This window comes from Lepus europaeus, chromosome 10 (genome assembly GCF_033115175.1).
Source record: "Lepus europaeus isolate LE1 chromosome 10, mLepTim1.pri, whole genome shotgun sequence".
Taxonomy (NCBI): Eukaryota; Metazoa; Chordata; class Mammalia; order Lagomorpha; family Leporidae; genus Lepus; species Lepus europaeus.
Window position 1 is genome coordinate 114,688,184 of NC_084836.1, and position 24,718 is coordinate 114,712,901.

At 60.4% G+C, this 24,718-nt stretch overlaps 1 protein-coding gene across 4 annotated transcripts in view; it reads right to left on the reverse strand.

Annotated features, from left to right (window-relative positions):
• PTGIS (prostaglandin I2 synthase) overlaps positions 1 to 13,890 on the reverse strand; it is a 36,528-nt gene extending 22,638 nt beyond the window's left edge. The window contains exons 1-4 of one of the 4 annotated variants that reach the window (XM_062204338.1): positions 13,803 to 13,890; positions 6,167 to 6,290; positions 4,592 to 4,770; positions 1,313 to 1,456 (exon numbers count right to left, since the gene is read on the reverse strand). In XM_062204338.1, the coding sequence (XP_062060322.1) occupies positions 1,313 to 1,456; positions 4,592 to 4,770; positions 6,167 to 6,290; positions 13,803 to 13,879 (524 nt within the window). In that variant the 5' untranslated portion in view covers positions 13,880 to 13,890. Of the gene's footprint in view, positions 1 to 1,312; positions 1,457 to 4,591; positions 4,771 to 6,166; positions 6,291 to 8,120; positions 8,171 to 13,457; positions 13,599 to 13,802 lie in introns of those variants that run through there. The other 3 variants (XM_062204341.1, XM_062204339.1, XM_062204340.1) reach the window with 3 other exon arrangements.
• Between the last annotated feature and the right edge of the window lie 10,828 nt (positions 13,891 to 24,718).

The window sequence follows — 24,718 nt, forward strand, 5'->3', positions numbered from 1 at the left end:
GCCGGGGGCGGGAGATGACGGGTGGGTGGTCCGGGCTGCCCCTCTCTGCCCCATGCTACCAGGACAAGTGGAGTGACAGCCCCCGCCCGTGTCTGCATGGCCTCAGCGCGAACCGAGGGAACGGCCATCATGTCGTCATGGCTGGACGTGCAGACTCGAGCCAGCCCTGCCCTGGCCCCAACAGGGAGCCCTGGGCCAATGACTCGCTGCTCCGGGTCTCAGTTTTCTCATCTGTCAAATGGGTATGTAAAGAACCAGCTCCGGAGCTCTCGTGAGCATTGAGAACGCACAGTCTCCACGTCTGACACACACGTGTCACACGTGTACCCGCACACCTGCAGGTGCCGGCACTCGGCTGCCCCGGGCTCTGAAACTGCTGCCGGAGGGGAGCTGTCCTGTCCCCTTGGTCTCTGATGAAATCCTGCTCCGCTCACGGCACCGCCCAAGGCCAGGAAGTGGTCCCTTGGGCTGCACCTGCCTTCCACGCCACACCCCAGCCCAATCTTCCAGGTCCCAGCTCCACCCGCCCCTTTTCTGTCTCCTGGGTCCTCCCACCTCCCCTCCCCTGTCACCCCCACTGAGGGTCTGTTCTCCACCTGCGGCCAGAGGGAGCTTGAAAACTTGGGGGGAGGTGTGTCCTGCCCCTGGCTAGCCCTAAAGTCGCCCCATCTTGCTTAGAATAAACCGCAAAGCCTTCCATGGCCTCGAGGCTCTGCCCACCGGGCTGGTTCTGCCGGCTCCTCTGTCCGCCTCCCCTCATCCCACCCCCCATCTTGACTCTCTGCTCTGGCCACGCCGGCCTCTTGCCTCCCCCCACCCCAGCCCCACCCCGACTCTGGCCTCTTGCCAAGCCTCCTTCCACTGTGGGCCTCTGCACCTGCCATTTGCTCTGCCCAGGGTCCTGGCGCAATTGGGCCTCCCCCATCCGTCTGGCTGGAACAGCCCCTAAGGCTGGCCCTCCGTGGTCAGCTTGTCACTCTCCGGGTCCCCCCTGGGGCCGGCTCTGTGAGCGTGGACTTCCGTCTGCCCGCTTCCTGCTTCCTGCTGCACTGCAGGTGGGACAGTCCATCCCTAGTCCAAGCTGCTCTGACCGGGGTGAGGTCTTAGGTTGGTCTCCCGGTTTGTGTGGTCTGAGACAGGGTGGTCTCTGCTCCCTGCTGCTCCCCCTACTGGGTGGCCCGAGCCTTGTCCGCAGGTGTCTCCCTAGCAGCTCATGGCGGCTCAAGCGGCCAGGGAGGCCTAAGCACTGCAGCCTTGGCCCCGCTACTGGTGGCCGGCCCAGGTCCGGAGCGCGCGGGGCCGAGGGCCTCACCTGAGCAGGGCGCCGTAGGCGAACTCAAGCAGGCCCGTCTCGTGCCAGCTGCCGTCCGCGGCCGCAGTGTCACCCAGCAGGACGGTGCGGAGGTTGGCGTCCATGGCCTCGGTGAGCGCCTGCAGGTCTCTGTGCAGGAGCGTCCTGGCGGGGACGGGGTGTGAGAGCTCGGCTTCCAGAGGGAAGTACCCGCCCTGCGGCGCTGCGGGGCTGGGGAGGCCTGCCCGACCAGGCGGATGCCGCCAGCCGTGCACGGGTACGGTGGCTGTGCTCCATGTATGATCTCCTTCCCCCCTCTGAGAGGCCCAAGCGACCACTGTTGCCCTTGCGATGCTCATTTCACAAACGGACAAACCCAGGATCCAAGAGGGAAGGGACTTGCTCAGGGAGCGAGAGGGAGCTGCCCACAGGCAGACTCGGCGCAGGGGTCAGCGGCGCCTCCCTGGGCAGGCAAGGAAGGGGGGGGGGCCTGCCCCGCCCTCCACCTGGAGCATAGTGGGGAGTGGCTAAGCAGACAGACCCTGGGTGAATGCAACATGAGGAAGAGGGTGACCTCATCATCACATGGACCGGAGCCGGGAGAGAACCAGGCTGGGAGAGGGCGTGGTGGGAGCTAGCCGCCTGCCTGTGCTGAGCCTCCGTGCTACGGGCCAGGACTAAGGCAGTGATAAGAAAACAAGAAAGGGAAGGAGGTATGGGCTGGTGCTGTGGCTTCGCGGGTAAAGCCGCCACCTGCAGTGCCAGCATCCCATATGGGCGCCAGTTCGAGTCCTGGCTGCTCCATTTCCCATCCAGCTCTCTGCTATGGCCTAGGAAAGCAGTGGTAGATGGCCCAAGTCCTTGGGCCCCTGCACCCGCATGGGAGACCCGGAAGAAGCTCCTGGCTCCTGACTTTGGATCAGCTCAGCTCCAGCCGTTGTGGCCATCTGGGGCATGAACCAGCAGATGGAAGACCCCTCCCCCTTCTTCTCTCCCTCTTTCTGCCTCTGCCTCTCTGTAACTCTGCCATTCAAACAAATAAATAGCTCTAAAGGAAGGAAGGAAGGAGGCACGGAGGGAGGGAGGGAGGGAAAGGGAAGGGGGGCATCTAAAGCCTCCCCCTCCTGGGCAGGGAGGGAGGCCAGCAAGGGACCGGAGCATCACAGGGTGGTGCACAGCCAGTGGTCAACAGCGCCACCTAGTGGCGGCAGCAAGAACAGTGGACTGCACCAGCCAGGCGCTCCAGCTCTCTGTCCCTACCTGCTGTTTGGGAGTAGGCTGGGTCCCTGTAGACCATAAATCCCTGGAGGCTTGGACACTTGCTGAGGAAATCCCGCGGACGGGTGCATGAACTTCCAGGTAATACGGGCTTTGGGATGTCCAAGCCACATGTTGTTGGAAAAATAAGAGCCATGGTCCACATGAAATCACGTGTGTGAGGGGCTTCGCACATTGCAAGCGCTCCAAAAACGGGGGCAGGCATTGGGTGCTGACCCCGGCCCAGCCACTGGGACTGACCCCGGCCCAGCCGCCGGGACTGACCCCGGCCCAGCCACTGGGACTGACCCCGGCCCAGCCGCCGGGACTGACCCTGGCCCAGCCACTTTGCTTACGCCACCCCACGCACCAGTCCTCACTGGAGACAACAGAGTTCAAAATGTCCAGAAACCCTCACGCTGGCACGTGACCAAGTTCCAGAAATTCTGGAGGACACGCAGATCCTCCCTGGGGGTGGGGGGAAGGGGGAGGCAGTGAACTGGGGACTCCTGTTGTTAAAGGGACCCCAGGGTTCCCCTGGGATGGAGGACGCCAGGATGTTCAGGCTCAGAAACACTGCTGGCCACTGACCCACCGGCCAAGGGCAGCCGAGCCATCAGCGCCCATCGGTGTTCGCCCCACAGTGCTGGCCTTGGCTTTCACCGTCCTGCAAGAGAGGTTCCCGACACGCGGGCCAGCATGGACATCTCCATCCTGGCTCCTGGAGGCTATTCCTCCTGGCCCCAGGTCCCAGGGTCTCAGGCAGAGGGGAAGGGGCTGTGGGGTCCGTTCCCAGCCCTGTCACTCACAGCAGGGGGCCTCAGCTTCCGCTTCTGCAGACTAAGGAAATAAGTGCCCATCCCTTGAGGCCCATACTCGGGTCTGAAAGTGCCTGTCGGGCCTGGCGCGGCGGCACAGCGGGTTAAGCTGTCGCCTTGTGATGCCAGCAGCCATATTGGAGCACAGGTTCCAGTTATAGCTGCTCTACTTCCAATCCAGCTCCCTGCAATGCACCTGGGAACGCAGGGGAGGATGGCCCGAGTGCTTAGTCCCTGCCACCCATGTGGGGGACCAGGATGGAGTCCCAGGCTCCTGGCTTCTGCCCGGCCCAGCCCAGCCCTGGCCATTGTGGCCATTTGGGGAATGAGCCAGCAGACGGAAGATCTCTCCCTCCCTCCCTCCCTCCCTCCCTCCCTCCCTCCCCCCCCCCCTCTCTCTCACTCTGCCTTTCAAATAAGGAAATAAATCTTTGAAAAGCAAAGCAAGTGCGCTGTCAGACACCTGGCCAGGGCAGCTCAGGAGGTGGCGGGCGGTGCCGCAGTCAGCCTCTGCTGAATGACGCGCAGCGAATGTACTCACACGTCTCCGCCTTTTTAAGTCACTTTTAGGAAAAATATTTATTTGAAAGGCGGAGTTACAGAGAGAGAAAGGGAGAGACAGAGGAGGAGGGAGCTCTTCCATTCGCTCCCCAAACGCCTGCAGCAGCGGGGCTGAGCCAGGCTGAGCCCCAGAACTCCCAGGTCCCCAGGTGGGTGGTCTCCCGCTGCCCCCGCCCCAGCACAGCAGCAGGAAGCGGAGTGGAGGCTGGAACCCTGGCTCCTGATGCAGGCGCGGTGTCCGGGGTAGGGCCTCAGGGCTGCGCCAAGCGCCCGCCAGTCCTCACTTCTCCCCGCTGACAGATTATCCCTTACAATTCAGGGGCTGCTGGCCGAGGGTAGCCCCTGGCGGCGGGACGGGGCTGGCTGATACCCACCGCCAGAGCCGGGAAGGCTGACAGAGGACGCCTGGCGCCTGGCCCTGAGGCCATCTCCAGCTGTCCTCCTTCATCCCACAGATGGGGAAACAGAGGCCCAGAGCCACAAAGCTGGGAGTGGCGGAGCTGGGATCTGCACCCGTGTCCACGCATACTGAAACTCATCCATCTGCTCGTACTGAAACCAGGGATGTTCCTGGGTGTTGGGGGGTTTCCGTGTGGTTTGCTGTGGAGGTGAGCAGGAGCCCCCAGGGCCGGAGCCCCATCCCCGGTGCCATCCCAGCACTCACGGCCTCATCCTGGCCTTCTCATCGCTGGGGCTGTAGTGGGGCAGCTGCACATCGAAAATCCGCTCCATGAGGAAGAGGGCGTAGGCGTGGAAGTCCAGCTTGGCGCGCGACTCCCACACCACGGTGTCGTAGGAGTGCGGGTCTAGGAGGACCGTGACGTACCTGCCCCCCAGCAGCACCTGCGGGACGGAGAGAGGAACGTCACCAAGGACAACAGCGCTCCCGGTGGCCAGGCAAGCAGGGACCACACCGCTCACCCATCAGAGCTTCGAGGACGACCCCACGGCCGAGGAGTGGCAAAGCCGGGACTGGAGCTCCCACAGGCCCCACTATGGTCATCCAGTTACTGTTGTATCTCCAGCAGCCGGGACAGAACCTGGCTGCAGGAGGCAGCAGACGGATGGACGGACGGACGGACGGATGAGAGCACAGTGTTGGGTAGGTGAGTATCAGCGGACGGAAGGTAGATGGGTGGATGGATGAGAGGAAGAGGGAGGGAGGGAGGGAGAAGAAAGGAGGGGGGAGGGAGGATGAGAGAGAAGGGGAGGAAGGGGGAAGGAGGGGAAGGAGGAAGATAAGAGGGAAAGGGAGGAAGGGGGAGGGAGGGAAGGAAAGAGGGAGGGAAGGGGGGAGGGAGGGGAGAGGGGGGAGGGAGGAAAGGAGGGGGGAAGGGAGGGGGGAGGGAGGAAATTGGCTACCGGGTAAACGCTTGTGGGCAGAAGGTTAGATGCATGGAGAAGTGGAAAGCTAGACCAGTGAATCTACGTTGGATGCAAAGAGAGATGAATGGGTGACGGAGTTGTGAGGACACCAGCGTGTGAAGGGGCGTTGGGCACGTGGATGGCAGAGCGCCGAGTGGGTACTGGGCAAGTCAACTGCAGGAGGCACCTGGGTGCACGGGAGGCGGCAGATTCATGGGGGTCCGCGTATCCGTGGGCGGGTGGGTGATGGCGTTTGGATGTTGAAGGGATGCACAGACGGAGATGTACATGTAAGTGGGGTGGGCAGACATCAGCAGACGAGTGTCCATCTGAGGAACAGACGGACAGAAATACAGGTGGACAAACGGAAGAATGAAATCGGTAGAGAGCGAAAATACGGATAAAGGTTGGGTGGACGCAGGGCGCAGGAGGGGGAAGGGCTCATTGGGTCTGTGCGGACAGAGGGATAGGAGATGGTTCACCGGTGAACAGGCGGATGTTGGGTCAGGATGGAGGGTGACGGACACGGAAGACGTGAAGGAACGCTGAGGATGCTGGGTAGTCACTGCACACAGAGGCAGCGGGGTGGCTGTTGGAGGGGTAGACGGGTGCTGGGCAGGTGGGATGGACGGGGATGTGCAAAACGGAGGTCCCAGTGCTGGACAGGCACTGCACGCACAGCTTGAGCCAGGAAGAGACGGTGGACGTGGAAGGGAGGGGACGCCGGACAAGCGCGGGAGGTCCAGCGGAAGAGGGGTGCAGAGGACCCTGGCTGGAGCGCGGGAAGGAGGGGCCGGGAAGGCGTGGCTTCCCCAGGGCGCGCCCAGCTGCTCCTGCCCCTCCCGCGCCCCCCCTCTCCCCAGGCCGCACATACCGTGAAGATGTCCCCGTGTTTCTGCTTCATCCTCGCCAGGAAGCCGGCCGCATCCTTCCCGAACTCCAGGGCATGGCCCAACCAGGGAATGCTGCCCAGGTCCAGAGGAGGCTCCCCGGGTCGCCTGCGGAAGCCACGCCCCGTCACCATGCCATCGGGCGGGGCGGGGGAGGCCATGGACAAAGCCCCTGGTGGGAGGAGGCCTTTGGGCAGAGAGCCGCGGGTGGGGAGGGAGGGAGTCCTGCTGGGTGCTGGCTTGTTACAGAGCAGCAAGCACCCAACGAGGAGGAGGGGCTGTGTGCCAACGAGGGAGGGGCTGTGTGCCAATGAGGGAGGGGCTGTGTGCCAGTGAGGGAGGGGCTGTGTGCCAATGAGAGCTGCGGCAGGAACCATAAAACGGGCCTCATAATTTTGCAGGGCTGGTGCCCACGGTGGACCCCCTGGAGGTCCCTAAATCCAAGGTAAGACCCTGGATTTTTAAAAACTTTATTTTGGGGGCTGGCGCTGTGGCCTAGTGGGTAAAGCCGCCGCCTGCAGAGCCGGCATCCCATATCGGCACCGGTTTGAGTCCTGGTTGCTCCACTTCCGATCCAGCTCCCTGCTGTGGCCTGGGAAAGCAGTGGAAGATGGCCCAAGTGCTTGGGCCCCTGCACCCATGTGGGAGACCTGGAGGAAGCTCCTGGCTCCTGACTTTGGACCAGCCCAGCTCCAGCCATTGCGGCCATTTGAGGAGTGAACCAGAGGATGGAAAACCTCTCTCTCTCTCTCTCTCTCTCTCTCTCTCGCCCTCTGTAACTCTGTCTTTCAAATAAATAAATAAATCTTTTTAAAAAACCTTTATTCTCATTTTATTTGGAATGCAGAGAGACAAAGTCTTTCATCTGCTGGTTCATTGCCAAATACCCAACAGCCAGGGCTGGGCCGGGCTGGGCCAGCAACTCCATCCGGGTCTCCCGCGTGGGTGACAGGGGCCCAAGTATCTGAGCCATCACCTGCTACTTCCCTGCGTGTACACTGGCAGGAAGCTGGATCAGAAGTGGGGTAGCCAGGATGGGATTTGGACCAGTCATTCTGGGGGTCCCAAGTAGCGACTTAAGCCCCAAGCACCCACCCTAAGACCCATACGGCTGCCCACGTGGGAGAGAAGACAGACAGCAAAGCAGAAAGGGGTCGGCGCTGTGACACAGCAGGTTAAGCCGCCTGCATCTCCAGCATCCCTTACGGGCACCAGCTTAAGTTGCGGCTGCTCCACTTCTGATTCAGCTCCCTGCTGATGTGCCTTGGAAAGCAACAGGGGATGGCCCCAGGCTTGGGCCCCTGCACCCCCGTGGGAGACCTAGATGAAGCTTCTGGCTCCTGGCTTCAGCTTCTACATGAACCAGCAGATGGAATCTCGCTCTCTCGCTCTCTCTCTCTCTCCCCCTACCTCTCTGTAACCCTGCCTTTCAAATAAATTAATAAATTTTGAATTCAAAAAGAGCAAACAAAGCAAAACCCTGTCGAGTGAGAACCACGATGAGGAAGCACAGAGGAGACCCAGCTCAACACTGAGCGAACATCCCAAGTTAAAGACACACGAAGGATCTCCAAAGCAGAGACACGAATGGCCAGGAAGCCCACAAGGAGATGCTCCAGCCATCAGTCCCTGGGAAAATGCAAATGGAAACCACAATGAGGCGCTGAGGCACCCACCAGGGTGGCCACAGCAATGGCGACAATTCGGAACAGAGAAAAGCAAAGCGTGTTGGCAAGGATGTGGAGCAGCGGGAGCCCGGGCACTGCCGGCAGCTTCCACGGGAGCCAGGGTGGCCGCAGCTCTAAGAGCAGCCTGGGGTTCCAACCCGAGCCGGCACCCATGCCAAAGAATCGCAAACACGCAGCAGCCGCGGCGGGAGCTGGAAGGAAGACTAACCCCGGGCCCGCCCCCGAGGGACGGGGACGCAGGGTGCGGTACCTCCACACCACGGAGGAGCACTTGCTCATAAACATGAATGAACGCTGAGTCCCAGACGCCCGAACCTCAGAACAGGAAGCCAAGTGATGGAAGCCAGACGCAGGGCGCGTGTTTCTGTCGTACAGAACGGCCAGGAGGGAGGGGGTGAGCAGATGCAAGGGGGGGGGGGGGGGTGATGGACAGGGAGTGCCCCTGGTACAGAACTCCTTTTTAGAGTGATGAAAATATTCTGGAATGAGAGTGGTGATGGTTGCACAACCCTGTGAATATATTAAAAAAACTACTGCACTGCACGCTCTAAAACAGTTAATTTAAAAAAAAAAAAGATTGATTGATTTGAAAGGCAAAGTTATGGAGAGAGAGGGAGAGACACAGAGAGATCTTCCACCCACTGGTTCACTCCCCACATGCCTGCCGTGACTGAGGTTGAAATCAGGAGCCTGGAATTCCATCCGGGTCTCCCACGGGGGTGGCAGGGGCCCAGGCACTTGGGCCGTCTTCCACTGCCTTCCCAGGTGCATTAGTAGGGAGCTGGGTTGGCAGTGGGGCAGCCGGGACACAAAGCAGAGTCCATATGGGATGCCGGCATTGCAGGCAGTAGCTTAACGCTGGCCCAAGAAGAGTGAACTCTTTGGTATGTGAACTCTAGCTCACCAAAGCAAACTGGAGGGTGATGTGAGACAGGGAGGGGCGAGTTTGGAGAAGGGGGTCGGGGGCCGCTGGGAACATCAACAGAGCAGTTACTTGGAGGGGGAGCAGAGGCCACACCCCCAGCAAGCCAGGACTAACTTCTCTTCCTCCTTCTCTCCCCCTCCCCCCCTACCTCCCGCTCCGGACCAGCAGGAGCGAGGGCAGGTGGTGAGGCCAGGCTGAGAGAGGACGGCCGGGCTGCAGCCGCCAGTTCCCAGGCTGCCGCCGAGCCCTGGGCTCGAAGAGGAGGCTCTGGAGGAGAGCTGCCAGGGCTCCTCCTTGGCTTCATCTCCTGGAGCTAAGGCGGCGTCTCCTGGAGGCGCCACCTGTCCTACCGGCAGAGCGTGGCAGCGGCGGTGTGGGAAGGGGACAGCCTGCGTGCCAGGGGGCGCCAGGCTCCGGTCAGCCCCGACCAGAGCCCCGGAGGCTGGGCAGGGAGCAGCGATTTCTGCCTAAGAGGCGGGAGGGCCTGGTGGTTACGGCTGTGTGACTCGTCTCTCCATGCTTCAGTTTCCTGTCTGCGCCGGGCTGCAGCGGGGACGGAGGGGGTGGCCGAGCACTTCACAGGGTACCTGGCCCCGAGCAGCTGGGAGGCTGTACCCATGAGCTCCTGGGTGCCATGTATCGAGCGCCAACTACACATCTGGCACTCTGCTGGCATTTTCCAAATGTTCCCTTGTTGGCAGTGATGGCCGACACCTAGGGAGCCCTGACTGTGCGGGAGGCACCGCCCTAAGCAGTGACCTCCCAGGCCCACTGCACAATGGCCGAAACTGGGGCATTGCGGGGGGTGGGGGTGGAGTCCTTTGCCTTTCGGGGTTTCTAATCCAGGCAGCTCCGGACGCTGCCCCGACCCTAAGTCTCCCCAGGTGGATGCATTCCATCCACGCTTGGCAGGTGGGGGAACAGAGCCAGCGGGACTTCGGAGGGGCTACAGTGGGGCCTGCCACCAGCCTTGGCTGGGGAGGGGCTTCCTTTCCCTGCCCTTCACCCCCAGGAGTGGGTGTTATTTCTGGCAGCTTTCCTCTTTCCCCACAAGAGTCCTGAGGAGGCGCCAACAAAGGCAGGAAGCTGGGAGCCAGGCGCCTGCCCCCGATGTGGCTCACAGCTCCCCCCCTCCCACATTCCAAGGAGACTGAGCTGGGGCCAGCGGGAGAGGGAGGCTCTATTTCTAGCCGGCACTCTCACTGACCTGGGGCTCTGCCAGCCGAGGGCTTGACCCTCCCATCCCCAGCTCCAGCTGTCACCAGCCCATGAGGGTTTAGTCCCAGGGCGTGGGTTCCTCTAACAAGCACCCGTTCCTCACTCACAGACAGCACAGCCAGCCCTGCCACCTGCCCTGTCTCCCTCCCACCACCCACTGTGCGGACCCAGGGTGGGAGGCAGAGACGGGGTATCAGCCCATGTCCCTGCCGGGATGCAGGGCCTGACCCGTAGATAAAGGAACCCTGTACACAGTCGGTGCTCAGTGAGCAGTAGGGGCCTCCCAGAGTTGCTGAGAGCTAAGGGAGCCAACGCAGGCTAAGCACCTGCAGCCCGGTGTGGAGCAGAGGTGGGCATCACTCAGCGCTGCTGGCACACGGGGTCTGTGCTGGGGCCTCCTGAGCTCCTGCCCGGCCCACTCTCCCCATCCTTCCCCAGGGCCTCCGGGGATCCGCCCACCATGGACTGAGGGGCTGCAGGCTTTCCCACGCCCCCGACATCTGTGTCCTGGATTAGAATCCTCCTGGCAGCAGCAGCGTCCCGCCGGCCTGCTCACCTGCTGCTCCCTGGCACGGGATTTTAATGACTCTCACTCCACTCCCTGTTTCTGACTGCTGGCGAATTCCTTCACCGCCCGCGGCGCCAGCCTGGGTCTCTCCCTTCCTGTGACAGAGGGGACTGCGGCAAGGTTTAGAGAGGGCTAGAAGAAGCCGGAAATTCCTGTACGCGGGATCCCCCAGCTTTCTGCCCTTGTCCTGTGTGGCACAGACCAAGCCCAGCCAGGGCTGAAGCCTGCTGTGGCCAGCTATCAGCAACCTCTGCTTAGAGCCTGTCCCAGTGAGACGGAGTCACAGTGCCAGGCAGGGGTCCACCCCAGTCCTGGAGCCCCAGGAACTCTTACTCGCTGCCACTTTGGACTCTGGCCCCCGGGAAAGGGGCCTCCACCCAGGGTACCTCTGTCAGTGCCCCCTGCACCTGCCACTCACGCCCAGTGAGGAAGAGAGAGGCACTCAGCCAAGAAACCAGCTCCGTGGGCCACCTCTGAGCACAGATAGGGAAACGGAGGCCCAGGAAGCGAGAAGAACGCTTCTAGCTTACATTCGACCAGTGTTACTTCCGTGGCCCCGAGGTCAGCCCACCACCCTCGCCCCGGAGAAAACACTCGGTTGCAGAACTGGCCTGGGAAAGTTGCTGTAACTGCAGAATCTTGGGTTTGGACTAGGGACTGAATGACAGGAAGAACCAGGGCTTTTTCAACAAACACTCTGTCACACCCAGAAGTGAAACAAGACCTCTTGACTTTGAAGGCAGTGGTAACGACTGTCAGGTCACCATTTGGGAACACGGAGGCTCTCAGACGAGTGTCCCCTCTCCCTTCCTGTAGAGGCGACCTTTTTCTTAGCTTAACAACATTCACGTTTTTAATGTTGGAGGGAAGCAGTGTGTTCTGCTGGGACAGCCGGAGCTGCAGAACTGGCTATGTGTGGGATAATTCCTGCGTGACCTTGGGAAAGTCACTTAAGCTTTTCAACCCGGCCACGCTGCTGGAAGCCACGACCTCACCGCAGGCGTGGTCAGGGGAAAGGACTGAGTCCTGGAGGGGGAATCCTCGCTTGTCTCCACCCAAACCCTGGATCCGAGTGCACAGGGCACGGGCGCCACCCGCCTCTCTCCAACACGATTGTTCATCTTTCCTTGACAACCTTCTGCTTGCCTGGAATCTCTTCCTGTCGAACACCAAATGGTCCTATGACTTTTGAGTGTTTAGATCATCAGTGCAATGTGTGTGAAGAGTGAGGATTCACTTTCTCTGCAAATTACAAATTCTTACTGGGGCCACATCACCACCTGTGATGCCGGCGTCCCATACTGGAGCGCAGGTTCAAGTCCCGGCTGCTCCACTTCGATCCAGCTCCCTACTAATGCAGCTGGGAAAGCAACGGAGGATGGCCCACATGCTTGGGTCCCTGCCATCCACGTGGGAGACCCGGATGGAGCTCCAGGCTCCTTAGCTTTGGCCTAGCTCTGGCTGTTATGGCCATTTTGGGGCGTGAACCAGAAGATGAAAGATTTCTCTCTCTCTCCTCCTGCGCCCCCATCCATCTTTTGAATAAATAAATCTTGAAACAAAAACAGCTCTTGAAGCCCAGAGTTTGAGTCCAGCAGACGCTGAGCGAACTGTTTGGCTTTCCTAAGCCTTTGCTTCCTCCTCCGTGAAACCCTGCACAGAGGCCCCAGCGGAGCTGGGGAAGAAGCTGAGGTTAGGAGCCCACAGTGGGGTCCCCATGGAGTCCCCCGAGTTGGCAGAAGCCCCTCCCAGGCCACAGTTGTCCCAACAGCCACCTGCTGACCCTCCCAAGGCACTCACTTGAGTCCCCAGACTGACAGCGCCAAGTAGCCAAAATGACATTAACCCAGCCTGCCCCCACCCACCCGACAAAGGTACAGCCCATCGCACCCCGCGGGAAACAGCAGGAACACTGGAAACAGCCGGACAGGCAGCAACAGGGGCAACAGCAAAAGGGGGACAGAGGAGCTTGCGACGTACCCGGTGTGCGGGCTGCCACCCCAGAGAGCCCCATGCAGACCCGGGCACAGCCATCAGAACCGAGACCTGGCACGTGTCCCCCTGCGGAGCATCCAGGACGGCCGACAGCCTCAGAGAGATCGCCCGCTCCCTCGTGGGACACACTCCTGGCTGCCTTCCTTCTCTTGGAGCAAATGATAGGACGCACGGTTTTAAATGTCACCGAAAAGCCGTGTGGCGGTTGTGGAACCGCACAGTGAGCTTACTGTCTGCAAACTCAGCTGACACGGTGTTTAGAAACGACAAGGTTCCCAATGTGTCCAGAAATTACAGACACGCGAATGTTCTCTCTCTTTCTCCCCCCCCCCCTCCGTCCCTCTCTCTCTCCCTCTGTTATCCACAGGCCCCTGTCTAGGATCTAAGAGTAATTTTAAAAACAGCTGGGGGGACAGAACAGAGTGTGGGAAGCCTGGATCGGCTCCTGGAGCAGAAAAAAGATATTGATGGGAAACTGATGAAATCCCAAAAAAGTTCGAGGTCCCGCTACCATAATGGACAGGCTGCTCCCACGCGTGACAAGCACGCCACAGCGCTCCGGGACGTTAACAACCAGGGGAGGGGGCGAGAGGAATTCAGGAACTCTTTATACCAACTCTGCAACTTTTCCGTAAATCCCAAAGTAATCTAAAATAAAGTATACATATACATATATATATATATATATATATACACATATATATATGTAATATGGAAAGTTCCATCCACACCGAGGCACAGGAAGGCCGGGGAAGAGAGGAGGGCTAGGACCCATCTGGAGAGCCTTTCTCTTAACCCCAACAGGACACGTATTTGTTTGAATTCGAATAAAGTCAGTTACTCCTCGCACAATTCCAAGTTATGTTTAAAAACCTGTTTACCAAAGACCTGCTGCTCTCTGCCTCCCAGCCGGAGGATGAGCCACGTGGCTCTACCTCGCGCAGGAATCCCGCACCCAGGGCCTCCGCCGACTTCGGCCTCCACTCTCCAGCCTGTGAAATGGGGTGGGCGGCAAGGCCACCGCAGAGGCTCGACCCCGACTGGGTAGGTGCCGCCCCGACTGAAGACTGACGGTCGCGCGCGCCGTCCCCGCACCCGCTCCCCATCCAAGGGCACCGACCTCTGCCCCTCGCCTCCCGCGCCGCCCCTTCCCCTCCTGGGCCTCGCAGGCAGGGCAGCCCGCACGGCCCCCTCCGCGGGATGGGGGCCCCGGGCGGGGCACTCACCGCGCGCGCCGGCGGCCCAGCAGCAGCAGCAGCAGCGACAGCGCGGCCAGCAGGCCGAGGAGCACCGCCCAGGGCATGGCAGCTTCGGCCCGGCGGCGGCGCGGGGCTGCGCGGCGGGGATGCGCGCCCCCAGGTAACCCCCTGCGCCCCGCCCGCGCCCCGCCCCCGCCCGCCCCTCCGCCCCGCCCCTCCGAGGTCCCCAGGGCTCGGCCGGCCGCACCCCTGCAGACCCCGGGCCCCGCAGCTCCTGCCGAAACGGAAAATGTGGGCCGGAGGGCGGGCGGGGAGTCGGAGGGGGAAAGCGAGGGATGTGGCTGGGCAGGGGGCGCTGGGGAGGAGGGCAGACGGAGGGGGCAGCTGGCGGGGCAGAGAGGAAATACGGGGGCGGGGCGGGGGGGAGGAGCAAGGAGGGGCTTTCCCCCCCACGTCCACCTGGATGGACTCCACGCTCCCGCTCCCAGCCCCCACCCCAGGCTCGTTGGAGGCGCCGGGCTGGGCCGGGCGGGGTGGCCTGGTTAGGTGGGCACCGTTTCTGGGCTGCCTTGGCCGCTCGGGACGCGTCGCGGTCCCGCAGCCTCAGCTGCCAGAGAGCCCGAGCCCGGGGTGCGGTGAGCTTCGCCACCCTTGCGCCCGCAGGGCCGGGGCCGGTGCCCGAGGCTCCGCAAAGGGGCCCCCCCGGCGCTGCCGACGGCCGGGCTGGCAGCTGGGAGGCCCCGGGCCAGGCTAGGGTGGCGCCGCCTTTCCACCGGGCTAGCCCTGGGCAGGTGCAGCCTCTGGACCACTTCCTTCCCTGGGAGCGGCCGGGTGGCTTCTGCAGACTGCTGAGTGCTAGGAGGGGGGGTGTGAGACAGCGCTGGACTTGGAGCTGGGACGCCGAGGCCTGAGCCGTCCTGGCGGAGCCCAGCTTTCTGCTGCCCCCCCCACCAACCACTTCCGTCCACCCCCAGCCCCCACCGGAGGCTGAAGGAAAGATGCTGTGGTTGAGCCCTGGCTGCGCCTCACTCCTCACAGGGACCCACGGAGCCCCCCCCCCCCTTGCTTTCCTGCCCTCACCTCCCCCCTTTGCTCACTCTGCTGCAGACACACTGGGCTCCCCACCTCACCCCAGACGTGCCCGCCTGCCCCCTGCCTCAGGGCCTTTGCACTGGCTGTGCCTCAGCTGGGAGATGCGCACAGCCTGCTCTCTCCCTGGCTTCCACGTCCCTGCCTCCCGGGCCGTGGGGCCCTTGGCTGTGTTGCCTTCCTCCGTTTGTTTGGGGTTTCAGTTTGGCAGCACTTCACACGTCCCGCTATCACCTCGGAGACCATTTATTTGCCTGCTTAATCTCGATGTCAAGGCAGCCCAGTGACCCTCGCGTGGCCTCCTCGGATTCAGAACAAGAGGCAAAGGGGTTTCCTGAAGTCCTTGTTTGTTTATCCAGCTTATCCGCCGCGCCAACAATCCCAAAAAGGCCGCAGAACGGGCCCGGAGGGTTTTCTCCAAATTTGGGGAGCTCCACAGAGCTGGCTTCTGGCAGTGGGGTCCGTGGTCCAGCCGGGCCAGCGCACAGCCATGCGCTCGGCAGCCTGGGGCTCCGGCTGCTGGCGGGGAGCAGAGCCTCGGGGGCTGAGGTGGGGGCACAGGACCGCACCTCGGCGCCTGGCAGACCCCAGTGCCTGGAACACACAGGGAGCTGCTGACCTCCAGTTCCCCTGCTCACCAGGCCCAGGGCGGGGGGGCAGCTGGTCTCAGTGTTCTCGTCTGAGAATTGGGAAGAGCGATTCCTTCCTCCTTGGGTTGCTATAGAGACTGAGCCAAGTGAGAGAATGACATCACCCTGTCTTGGGCCTGGCACACAGTAGGTGCTCAATAAAAGTTAACTCTTCTCCCCCACCCCTTCCTTCCTCCCTGGGTTGCTATAGAGACTGGGCTAAGTGGGAGAATGACATGACCCTGCACTGAGCCTGGGCATACAATAGGTGCTCAATACACGTTAGCTCTTCTGTCCTTATCCCTGGCTTCAGTGCAGCCTAGTGTCACCTGAGTCCAGATCACTTCACATCCCTCTTCCCGCCTCCACCGAGTGGAGGGGCTCTGGCAAGTCTCCCATCCTTTGGTTTTCCCGAACTGGGGTACCCTAGCCCCAAGGCTCCCAGCCGGCTGCTTTGGCACCAGGGAGTGGAAAAAGCGGTGCAGCTGGACCTCAGTCTCCTCACCTGCCGGCTGTCGCACCTGAGGGCCAGCCTGGCCTGGGGCAAGGAGAGACGAGGTCTGTGCCCCTGGAGACTCCCAGAGCTCGCCTTCCCGCCCCCCGCGCAGCACCTGGGAGCCGCAGAGGTTAGGCCACTGCCTGTGGTGCCGGCATCTCATAGGAGCACTGGTTCGAGTCCCAGCTGTTCTGCTTCCAATTTGGCTCCCTGCCAACGTGCTTGGGAAGGCAGAGGAAGATGGCCCACGTGCTTGGGTCCCTGCTACCTGTGTGGGAGACCAGCATGGAGTTCCTGGTTCCGGCTTCAGCCCAGTCCAGCCCAGCCCAGCTGCTGAGCACATCTGGGGGATGGAGCGGTGGATTGAAGATCTCTCCCCTTCTCCCTCCCTCCCTCTCTCCCCCTCCCTCTCCCTCTCTCCCTCCCTCTCTCTCTCTTCCTCTCTCTCTCTCTCTCTCTGTGTCTTTTGTCTGTCTCTGGCTCTGTCACTCTGCTTTTCAAATAAATAAATCTTCAAAAAATAGATCAATTTGTCTTTAAAGTAAACATGAGTTATTGACTGAAATTGAGAAGTAGAAGAAGAGGAAGAATATGTTAATTTTGCAAGGGGAAACTCATTGTCGCTGTCTGAAGACACAGTGGACCCAGGGTGTTGGATCGCACTGAGAGTATGGAGGGAGCCATCAGGACAACACCCGAGCCCTTCCTAAATAGCAGGGGAACTACCCCCAAGCAAAGGGGAAGAGCAGACTTCGTCGTTGGGAAAGAACTTGAATTCTCCCCGTACACACCAAAAACGACAGCTTAAAGATCAAACCTGTTGTCATAGAACTCAGTATCAATGTTCGGAGTTAGTCGTTAAAGGTGGATTTTCAGATTGGATTCTTTTTTTTTTTTTTTTTTTGACAGGCAGAGTGGACAGTGAGAGAGAGAGACAGAGAGAAAGGTCTTCCTTTTTGCCGTTGGTTCACCCTCCAATGGCCGCCGCGGCTGGCGCGCTGCGACCTGCGCATTGCGCTGATCCGATGGCAGGAGCCAGGTGCTTATCCTGGTCTCCCATGGGGTGCAGGGCCCAAGGACTTGGGCCATCCTCCACTGCACTCCCTGGCCACAGCAGAGAGCTGGCCTGGAAGAGGGGCAACCGGGACAGGATCGGTGCCCCGACCGGGACTAGAACCCAGTGTGCCGGCGCCACAAGGGGGAGGATTAGCCTAGTGAGCCGCGGCGCCGGCTCAGATTGGATTCTAAAGCCGAACCTGATTTTATGCTGTGTGCAACATAAACACCTAAAACAAAGAAATTACGAAAGATGGAACACGAGGGCAGGGCAGGGTGGGAAAGTCGAGACTTTCAGGCAAATGGGGACAAAATGACGGGCGGGGCTGGGTCCCCTGTCCCTGCAGTGAGAGGAGCCCAGGAAGCGGGTGCCACAGTCAGTCACGCAGCAGGGGCGTCGGGGACTCCTTCCGGCCTTCGAGGATCGGCACACAAGGCAGGCATTTAGTACAGTGAAGCGGCCACTTGGGGCGCCTTCACCCCACACTGGAGGGCGGGGTTCAGCTCCCAGCTCTGCTCTCCATTCCTGCTCCCTGAAGTGTGCACCCTGATAAGCAGCAGGGGTCCCTGGTTGAGCCCAGGCTCCACTTCCAAGCTGGCTTTCTGTTGCTGTGCATCCCACAATGCCGCAGGTGATGGGCCACGCACTTGGCCCCTGCCACCCACCCGGGAGACCTGGATTGAGTTCCAGGCTCCTGGCTTCAGCCAGGCCCAGTCAGGTTTGGGGAGTGGACTAGGGGATAAAAGATCAATCTCGATCCGTGTGTGTGTGTGTGTGTGTTTCTCTCTCTCCCTCTCTCTCTCTCTTTTTAAGATTTTTTTACTCATTTGAAAAGCAAAGTTACAGGGAGGAGAGAGAGAGAGAAGTCTTCCATCCACTGGTTCACTCCCCAAATGACTGCAATGGTCAGGGCTGAGCCAGGCTGAAGACAAGAGCCAGGAGCCTCCTCCAGGTCTCCCATGTGGGTGCAGGGGCCCAAGCACTTGGGCCATCTTCCACTGCTTTCCCAGACACATAAGCAGGGAGCCAGACCAGAAGTGGAGCAGCTGGGACTCGAACTGGCGCCCATATGGGATGCCGGCACTGCAGGCAGTGGCTTTACCCACTACACCACAGCACTGGTCCCTCAAATTGTTTTTTTTTTTTTTAATTCTTTAAAGATTTATTTATTTATTTGAAAGTCAGAGTTACACAGAGAGGAGAGGCAGAGAGAGAGAGAGAGAGAGAGAGAGAGAGAGAGAGAGAGAGGTCTCCTATCTGATGGTTCACTCCCAATTGGATGCAACTGCTGGAACTGTGCCAATCTGAAGCCAGGAGCCAGGAGCTTCCTCCGGGTCTCCCACACAAGTGCAGGGGCCCAAGGACTTGGGCCATCCTCTACTGCTTTCCTGGGCCATAGCAGAGAGCTGGATCGGAAGTGGAGCAGCCAGGACTCAAACAGGCGCCCATATGGGATGCTGGCGCTTCAGGCCAGGGCGTTAACCCGCTGCGCCACAGCACTGGCCCCCTCAAATTGTTTTAAAAAGTTAACCTTAGCAATTTCTGTATTGTGATTATTTCTGGGTTTCTCAACTGTTAGCTGTAAGGTGGTTGAGAGCAGAGATGGACGCCCACGTGCACGCACACAGAAATTGGTCAAGGGCCGCCTTTCTTTCCAGAAGCTTCGGGGAAGAAATCCACCCAGAACAAAGTCCTCAGAAACTGTGATTCCTGTGCTTTCCAGACCGCTCTGCACAGCTGCAGGGCCTCTGGGTTCTGCCCAGGACTCCGGGGGTGGGGTGGGGTGCGGTGGTGAGCGGGGGGAGCCAAACAGGTGTCATGATGACTCCTCGGCCCCACGTCAGCAGAAGTCAGCTCCTGGGTCTGCTCCATGTTACGTAAGACCTCATGTGGGGGCCGCCGCTGTGGCGCAGCAGGTTAAAGCCCCGGCCTGCAGCGCCAGCATCCCATATGGGAGCTGCTTTGAGTCCCGGCTGCTTCTCTTCCCATCCAGCTCCCTGCTAATGTCCCTGGGAAAGCAGTAGAAGATGGCCCAAGTCCTGTGCCCCTGCACCTGTGTGGGAGACCTGGAAGAAGCTCCTGGCTCCTGGCTTCAGATCAGCTCAGCTCTAGCTGTTGCAGCCATTTGGGGAGTGACCCATCAGATGGAAGACTCTCTCTCTCTCTCTCTCTCTCTCTCTCTCCTCTCTCTCTCTCTCTCTCTCTCTCTCTCTCTCTCTCTCTCTCTGCCTCTCCTCTCTCTGTGTAACTCTGACTTCCAAATAAATAAATAAATCTTTTAGAAAAGACCTTATGTGAACTAAACAAACAAAAAACACTGCTTAAAGAAAAAACAGATCCGGGGGCGTTGTAGTGCAGTGGGTTAAGCTACTGCTTGGGGCACGTGCGAACCCAGAGTGCCTGGGTTTGAGTTCTGATGCCACTGCCCGTCCGGTTGTCTGCTAGTGTGCACCCATCTGATGGTTCGAGTACTTGGGTCCCTGTCACGCGTTTGGGAGACCCTGGTTCCTGGCTTCAGCCTCGCTCAGTCCCAGCTGTTGTGGGCATTTGGAGAGTGAACCAGTGGATAGAAGATCTCTCTCTCTAACTCTGCCTTTCAAATAAATATAATAAACCTTTTAAATACTTAAGAAACTAAAACAATTCCTTGAAAAACAAGCCCTTGGGCAGTTGTTCAGCCACACTCTCAGTCCCGGCCCCAGATGCTCACGCGTGGTCCAGCACGCAGCACAGATGTCCATGTGGCCCGCGGTTCTTCCCACAGGGACCTCTGGCACGACAACCCAGGTTCCCGAGCCCGGCACCCTCACTTCAAAGCTGCGTGGCCTCGGCAAGCTGCCTAACCTCTCTGGGCCTCCACCCTCCCCGGTTGTGGAGCCCGTCTCGCAGTGCGAGTACCTGGAGGCGGCAGATGCACTGGATGAGCGCCGGCTGTATGCATCACCCGCCGGGTCTTCCACCCTCACACGGAAGCCGATCACACAGGTCCAGAATTCTTTCCTCACCTTGCGACTGGAAGAGCCTCCTGCCTGCCCCTGGCTCCTGAGCGGGAGGAGCCTGGGGACACAGCCTGAGAAGGAGACCAGCTTACCGGGAGGCAGAAGCAGGAGACAGGGAAACACCGGCTTCTTTGGGGGCTGGAACGCACTCGACTGCGTGGCTATTCAATTCCTTGTATCTTTCGTTTAAGTCATTTTGGGTCCCGTAGATGTCACCTGCAATCTGAAAACAGTCTCCATGCTGAAAACTAACGGGTGGCGAGTGACAATTCTGGGGTGCGAGGAGCGAAGCCTGGCAGGGCGTCCGTGGCCGCCTCGCCTTGCAAGCCCTCTGCCTGCCTTCGGGGGAGCACTCGGATACCAGCCAGCGAGACACGGCGCCCCCTTCCCCTGGCCTCGCCATGCAGGGAAAGAGGCTACCGTCTGGCGCCAGCTCCAGGGCCATGGCCTGTGTCCAGGGCCCAGCTCAGAACCCCCGCTCTGCTCTCACCGTGTTGAAATTCTCCCCAGTGTCTACACTAGGGGCTCCACATTCTCGTTTTCCATCAGGGACAAGGCTGGTCCTGAGGCCTGCCTTCCCCCCAGGCTCCAGGCGAGGAAGACCCAGGCCCAGACAGAAGGCAGGGGCTCAAAGGCCACACACAGCACTGGAGCTGGAAGCTCAGGTCTGGCTGTGAGTCCGGCGCTGGCAGCTCTGCACGCCCACGGTCACCCCGGCATGGGGCAGGGCACGCGGGTTTGGGCCAGAGCAGACCCAGCCCTGGCTGATTCAATACTTATAAACGAATGCATGCATGCTGCTGCTCGGGGACTCAGAGAGGGCAGGAGCAGGGCGGCTCCCGGGACGTGCGAGCCGGAGCCAGGACGCTGACCAAGGAGTTCCTGGCCCGGTCTTCAGGTCCTACACCCGGTCCGCCGAGAGACCCCGATTGGCTGCTGTGGGGTCCTGTGCCCGCCCACTGAGCATGATGGGCAGCCACACGAGGTGGGCGGGGCAGCTCCAGAGACCTGGAGCCCAGAACCTTGGAGTTGGGGCTCTGTCCAGGGGCTGGGGCTGCCTCTGCCCCTGGGGGACCCTAGGCTGGCAGGGGCCGCAGGGGTCTCACTCTCCCGTGGGAATCCGCACCGGCTCCGGGAGACCGGGACCCGGAGGACCCCCAGGCTGCAGGGTCCAGGCCTCACCTGTCCCTCGCTCCCTGCACCTCAACCCCCCCCCCCCTTTGCGTTTGCGGAGTGGGGGGAGGAGGCCGTATGTAGGCCAAGGGCCGTGCAGGGAATCCTGTTCCGTAAAGCAACGGGGCCTCTTCCACGGGGCCCGGGGTTGGGTCCCAGCTCCTCTCTGTGTGGCCTCGGCAAGTCCCTCGACCATGTCCTGTGGACAGGTGGCCGGCTTGCGGTGGCGCCAGCGAGCCTCTGCTGAGCTGGCTTCCCCCTCGGGCCTCATCTGCCTGCCTCGTGTGCTTGGGGCTCCTGGCAGCCCCCCAGCGCCAGGCAAGACGCTGTGGGTGTCTCAGCGACAGTCCTGGGCTGGCCTTACTTAGATCAGATGCAAGTCTTCTTGCTGGTTCCCACGGCCGCGGGAGACCGCCCTGGGAGTTCTCGCTCCCGTGGTTTTACGGCCGTGGTGCCCTAAATAGTGACCTCTGTGACCACAAGCCCTCTGCAGTGTGAGTGTGGCCTGGCAGCCAGCTGAGCTCCCGAGCTGAGAGCAAGCCCGGCCGAGGTCAGCGGAGCCACCTACTTGACCCCCAGCTGCCCCCAGCTGCCTGAGGCCAGCAGGATCGGAACTGGAGCCGTTGACTCGTGAGCAGAAGGAAATACTGTTTTAAACCTTGGAGGATGGGGGCAGTTTGTTCGGCATCGAGAGCTGAAGGACACGGGGTCGGCCACCCAGACCGCACGGACCGGGTGGGGGAGGGAGCTTCCTCTGCCGAGGGGGTGGGGTGAACCGCAGGCTCCATGGCTGTGTGACCATCAATCCCTGCTTTGCAAGTAGAGAGAAAGGAATCTGCATCTACTGCACCTGGAGGACGAGGCCAACAAAAAATATTAAGGCGTCGATCTTAACTCAATGACGCACAGACAGCTATGTTACCCTGCACCTGAGATGGCTTTGGCTGAGTTTCCTGGCGGCTAAGGTGAAAAAGGAAATGTGTTGAACTGCACCAACCTCTGTGCTTGATACTAAAGGATTAAAAAAAGGAACAGGAGGTGGCCGGTGCTGTGGCGTAGTGGGATAAGCTGCTCTCTGCAGCGCCAGTCTCCCATGTGGGCATCGGTTCAAGTCCCGGCTGTTCCACTTCCCATCCAGCTCCCTGCTAATGCGCCCAAGTGCTTGGGCCCCTGCACCCACGTGGGAGACCCAGAAGAAGATGCCGGCTCCAGCACTGGCCTTTGTAGCCATCTGGGTAGTGAACCAGCAGATGGAAAATCTCTCTCCCTCTCTCTCTCTCTCCCTCTCTCCCTCTCTCCCTCTCTCTCTCTTCCTGTAACTCTTTCAAAAGTAATAAAATAAATCTTAAAAAAAAGAAAGAGAGAGATGGGTTGCTGAGACGGGCTCCTCCACTCACTCCCCATGAACACTGAAGGCAGCCTACGGCCCCACAGGCGTTTCGGGAGGCGCTCAGATGATGAGGGCTGCTGCTTTTCCTTTCTTTGCTCCTCTGCCTGCTCTTCTCCTTTTTAAAGGACACGGAAGTTCACTGCAATCTAGAGACACCCGGTCCCGGGCTGGCGCGATGGTCAGTCATCCCAAACACGCAGCCTCAGTCTCGGGGCACAAGACAGCTGCTGCAGCTCCTGCCTCCAGATCTGCCTCCCAGAAAGGAAAAAAACAAATGAGAAAGAGCAAAAGTTTGCATTCAAGGGATCCTGCCTCATTCCTGAAGGACGAGGGCTGACAGAGGCCACGGAACAGAGTGCATCACGATGGTGAGGCTGACAATGGGAAGGCGGCCGGGACCCAAACCTTGGCACGGCCGATTTCTCGCTGTGTTACTTCCTGTGCTGCTGTCACAACTTGCCACACGCTGAGTGGCTTCAAACAACGGAAAGCCACTCTCCCGCGATTCTGCAGGGCAGCGTCAGTGTCACTGGGCTCACTCCCCACCTCCTGGGGGCGGGGAGGGGGTGCTGCCAGCATTCCTTAGCTTGCAGCCGCATCCCGGTAGTCTCCGCAGGGTCCCCACCTGGGGTCCCCACCTGGCCTTGCCTCTGGGCGTCCCTCTGCCTGCCCTCCCTCTCCCAGGATAACAATACATTGTTGCCGCTCCTGCTTTCAAAGCTCTGGGTCTGACGGCATCCATGGAGACTTTCCCCATAGGCGACTCCCAGGCTGCAGGGTCAGGAGCGGATGTCTCGGAGGCCACCAGGCGGCCACGCCACCAGCCGTGCTGCCCTGGGCAAGTACCTTAACCCCACGTCCTTCCTTCTCTGTATGGCGGTAATAACCTCAAGGAGTTGTTGTGAAGATTACACACATGAATTGCAGGAAGCACCCAGAATAGAGGGCCTGGGGAGTGGGGGCCTTTCATAGGATCCAGAGCCGAGACTGTGCCTCGTCGGGGCTGTTTGTCCCTGTCTTCCCGGCACTGGCACGGGGACTTGCACACAGTAGGTGCTCAGCCGTGACTGAACGCACACCATGGCGCGGCTGTGTGGCTCCAGGCAAGCTGCTGCTCCTCTCTGGTCCTCCACGTCCCGCTCCCTTCCTGGGGAGCTGTAGGAGGGAGCGTCCATCCCTCCCTCCGCACGGGTGCGTCCCTGGCGAGGTCGAGAGCTCCGGGGTCAGGAGCAAGGCGGCTGCTTGGCCTCTGAGTCACAGATTTCCCGACTTCAGGCCAAGCTCCAAATGGCATGAGCGAGCCAGCTGGAGATAAGGTGGGGACGCTGATTTGGCCAAAGCAACCGTAGCCGAGGCTCGGGGTGGACTCCTGGGACGTCTCAGCAGCGTGAGTTGGCGCTCAGCACCTGCCAGGAACACAGGCTGCTGACCCGAGTCCAGATGGCGCCGTCCGCACCGCCCGGCCTGGACAGCTGCAGCCTGCTCCGGCCGACCCTGTCCACCGAGCCAGCCCCTACTCAAATCCTCCTGGTTCAGGTGGAGAAGCTGAGCCCAGGGTAGAGCGTATGTCCAAGGTCACATGGGAGACCACTGTCCAGTGAGGCTGACCCCCGAGGCCAGGTTCCAGGCCAGCACCTGTGGGTGCCAGCCAGGCCAGAGAAAGGGAAGACATGTTGGGTGCCATAGGCGGGGGGTACGGCACGTGCAAATGCCCGGGGGTGAGAGAGACTGCGCATGCTCAATACCTAGAGTGTGTGAGAGAATGGGGCTCCGAGCCAGGACTTCAGAGTCGAATCCAAGGGGAACAGGGACCCTCGGGTGGTTTTAGGAGAGGAACAAAGGCTCTGACGCTGTTCCTGGACCATCAGAGTGGCCACAGTGGGGGCCACCATTCCAACAGCCCCACTCCGAGGGCTTCTGAGCCACACCTGCTGTTTTAGGGACCCCAGAGAGGCTGCTAACATTCCACTTACAGAGCCCGGGCTCCGCCACAACCTGCTTGCAATCCCCGGTGTGCCACTTTCTTGCCAGTCGGTACCCGTGCCTCTCTCATTCCCCCTCCCAAGAACTTGGACCATCTTGGTGTTCTAGGGATTATGCAAAAGGACAC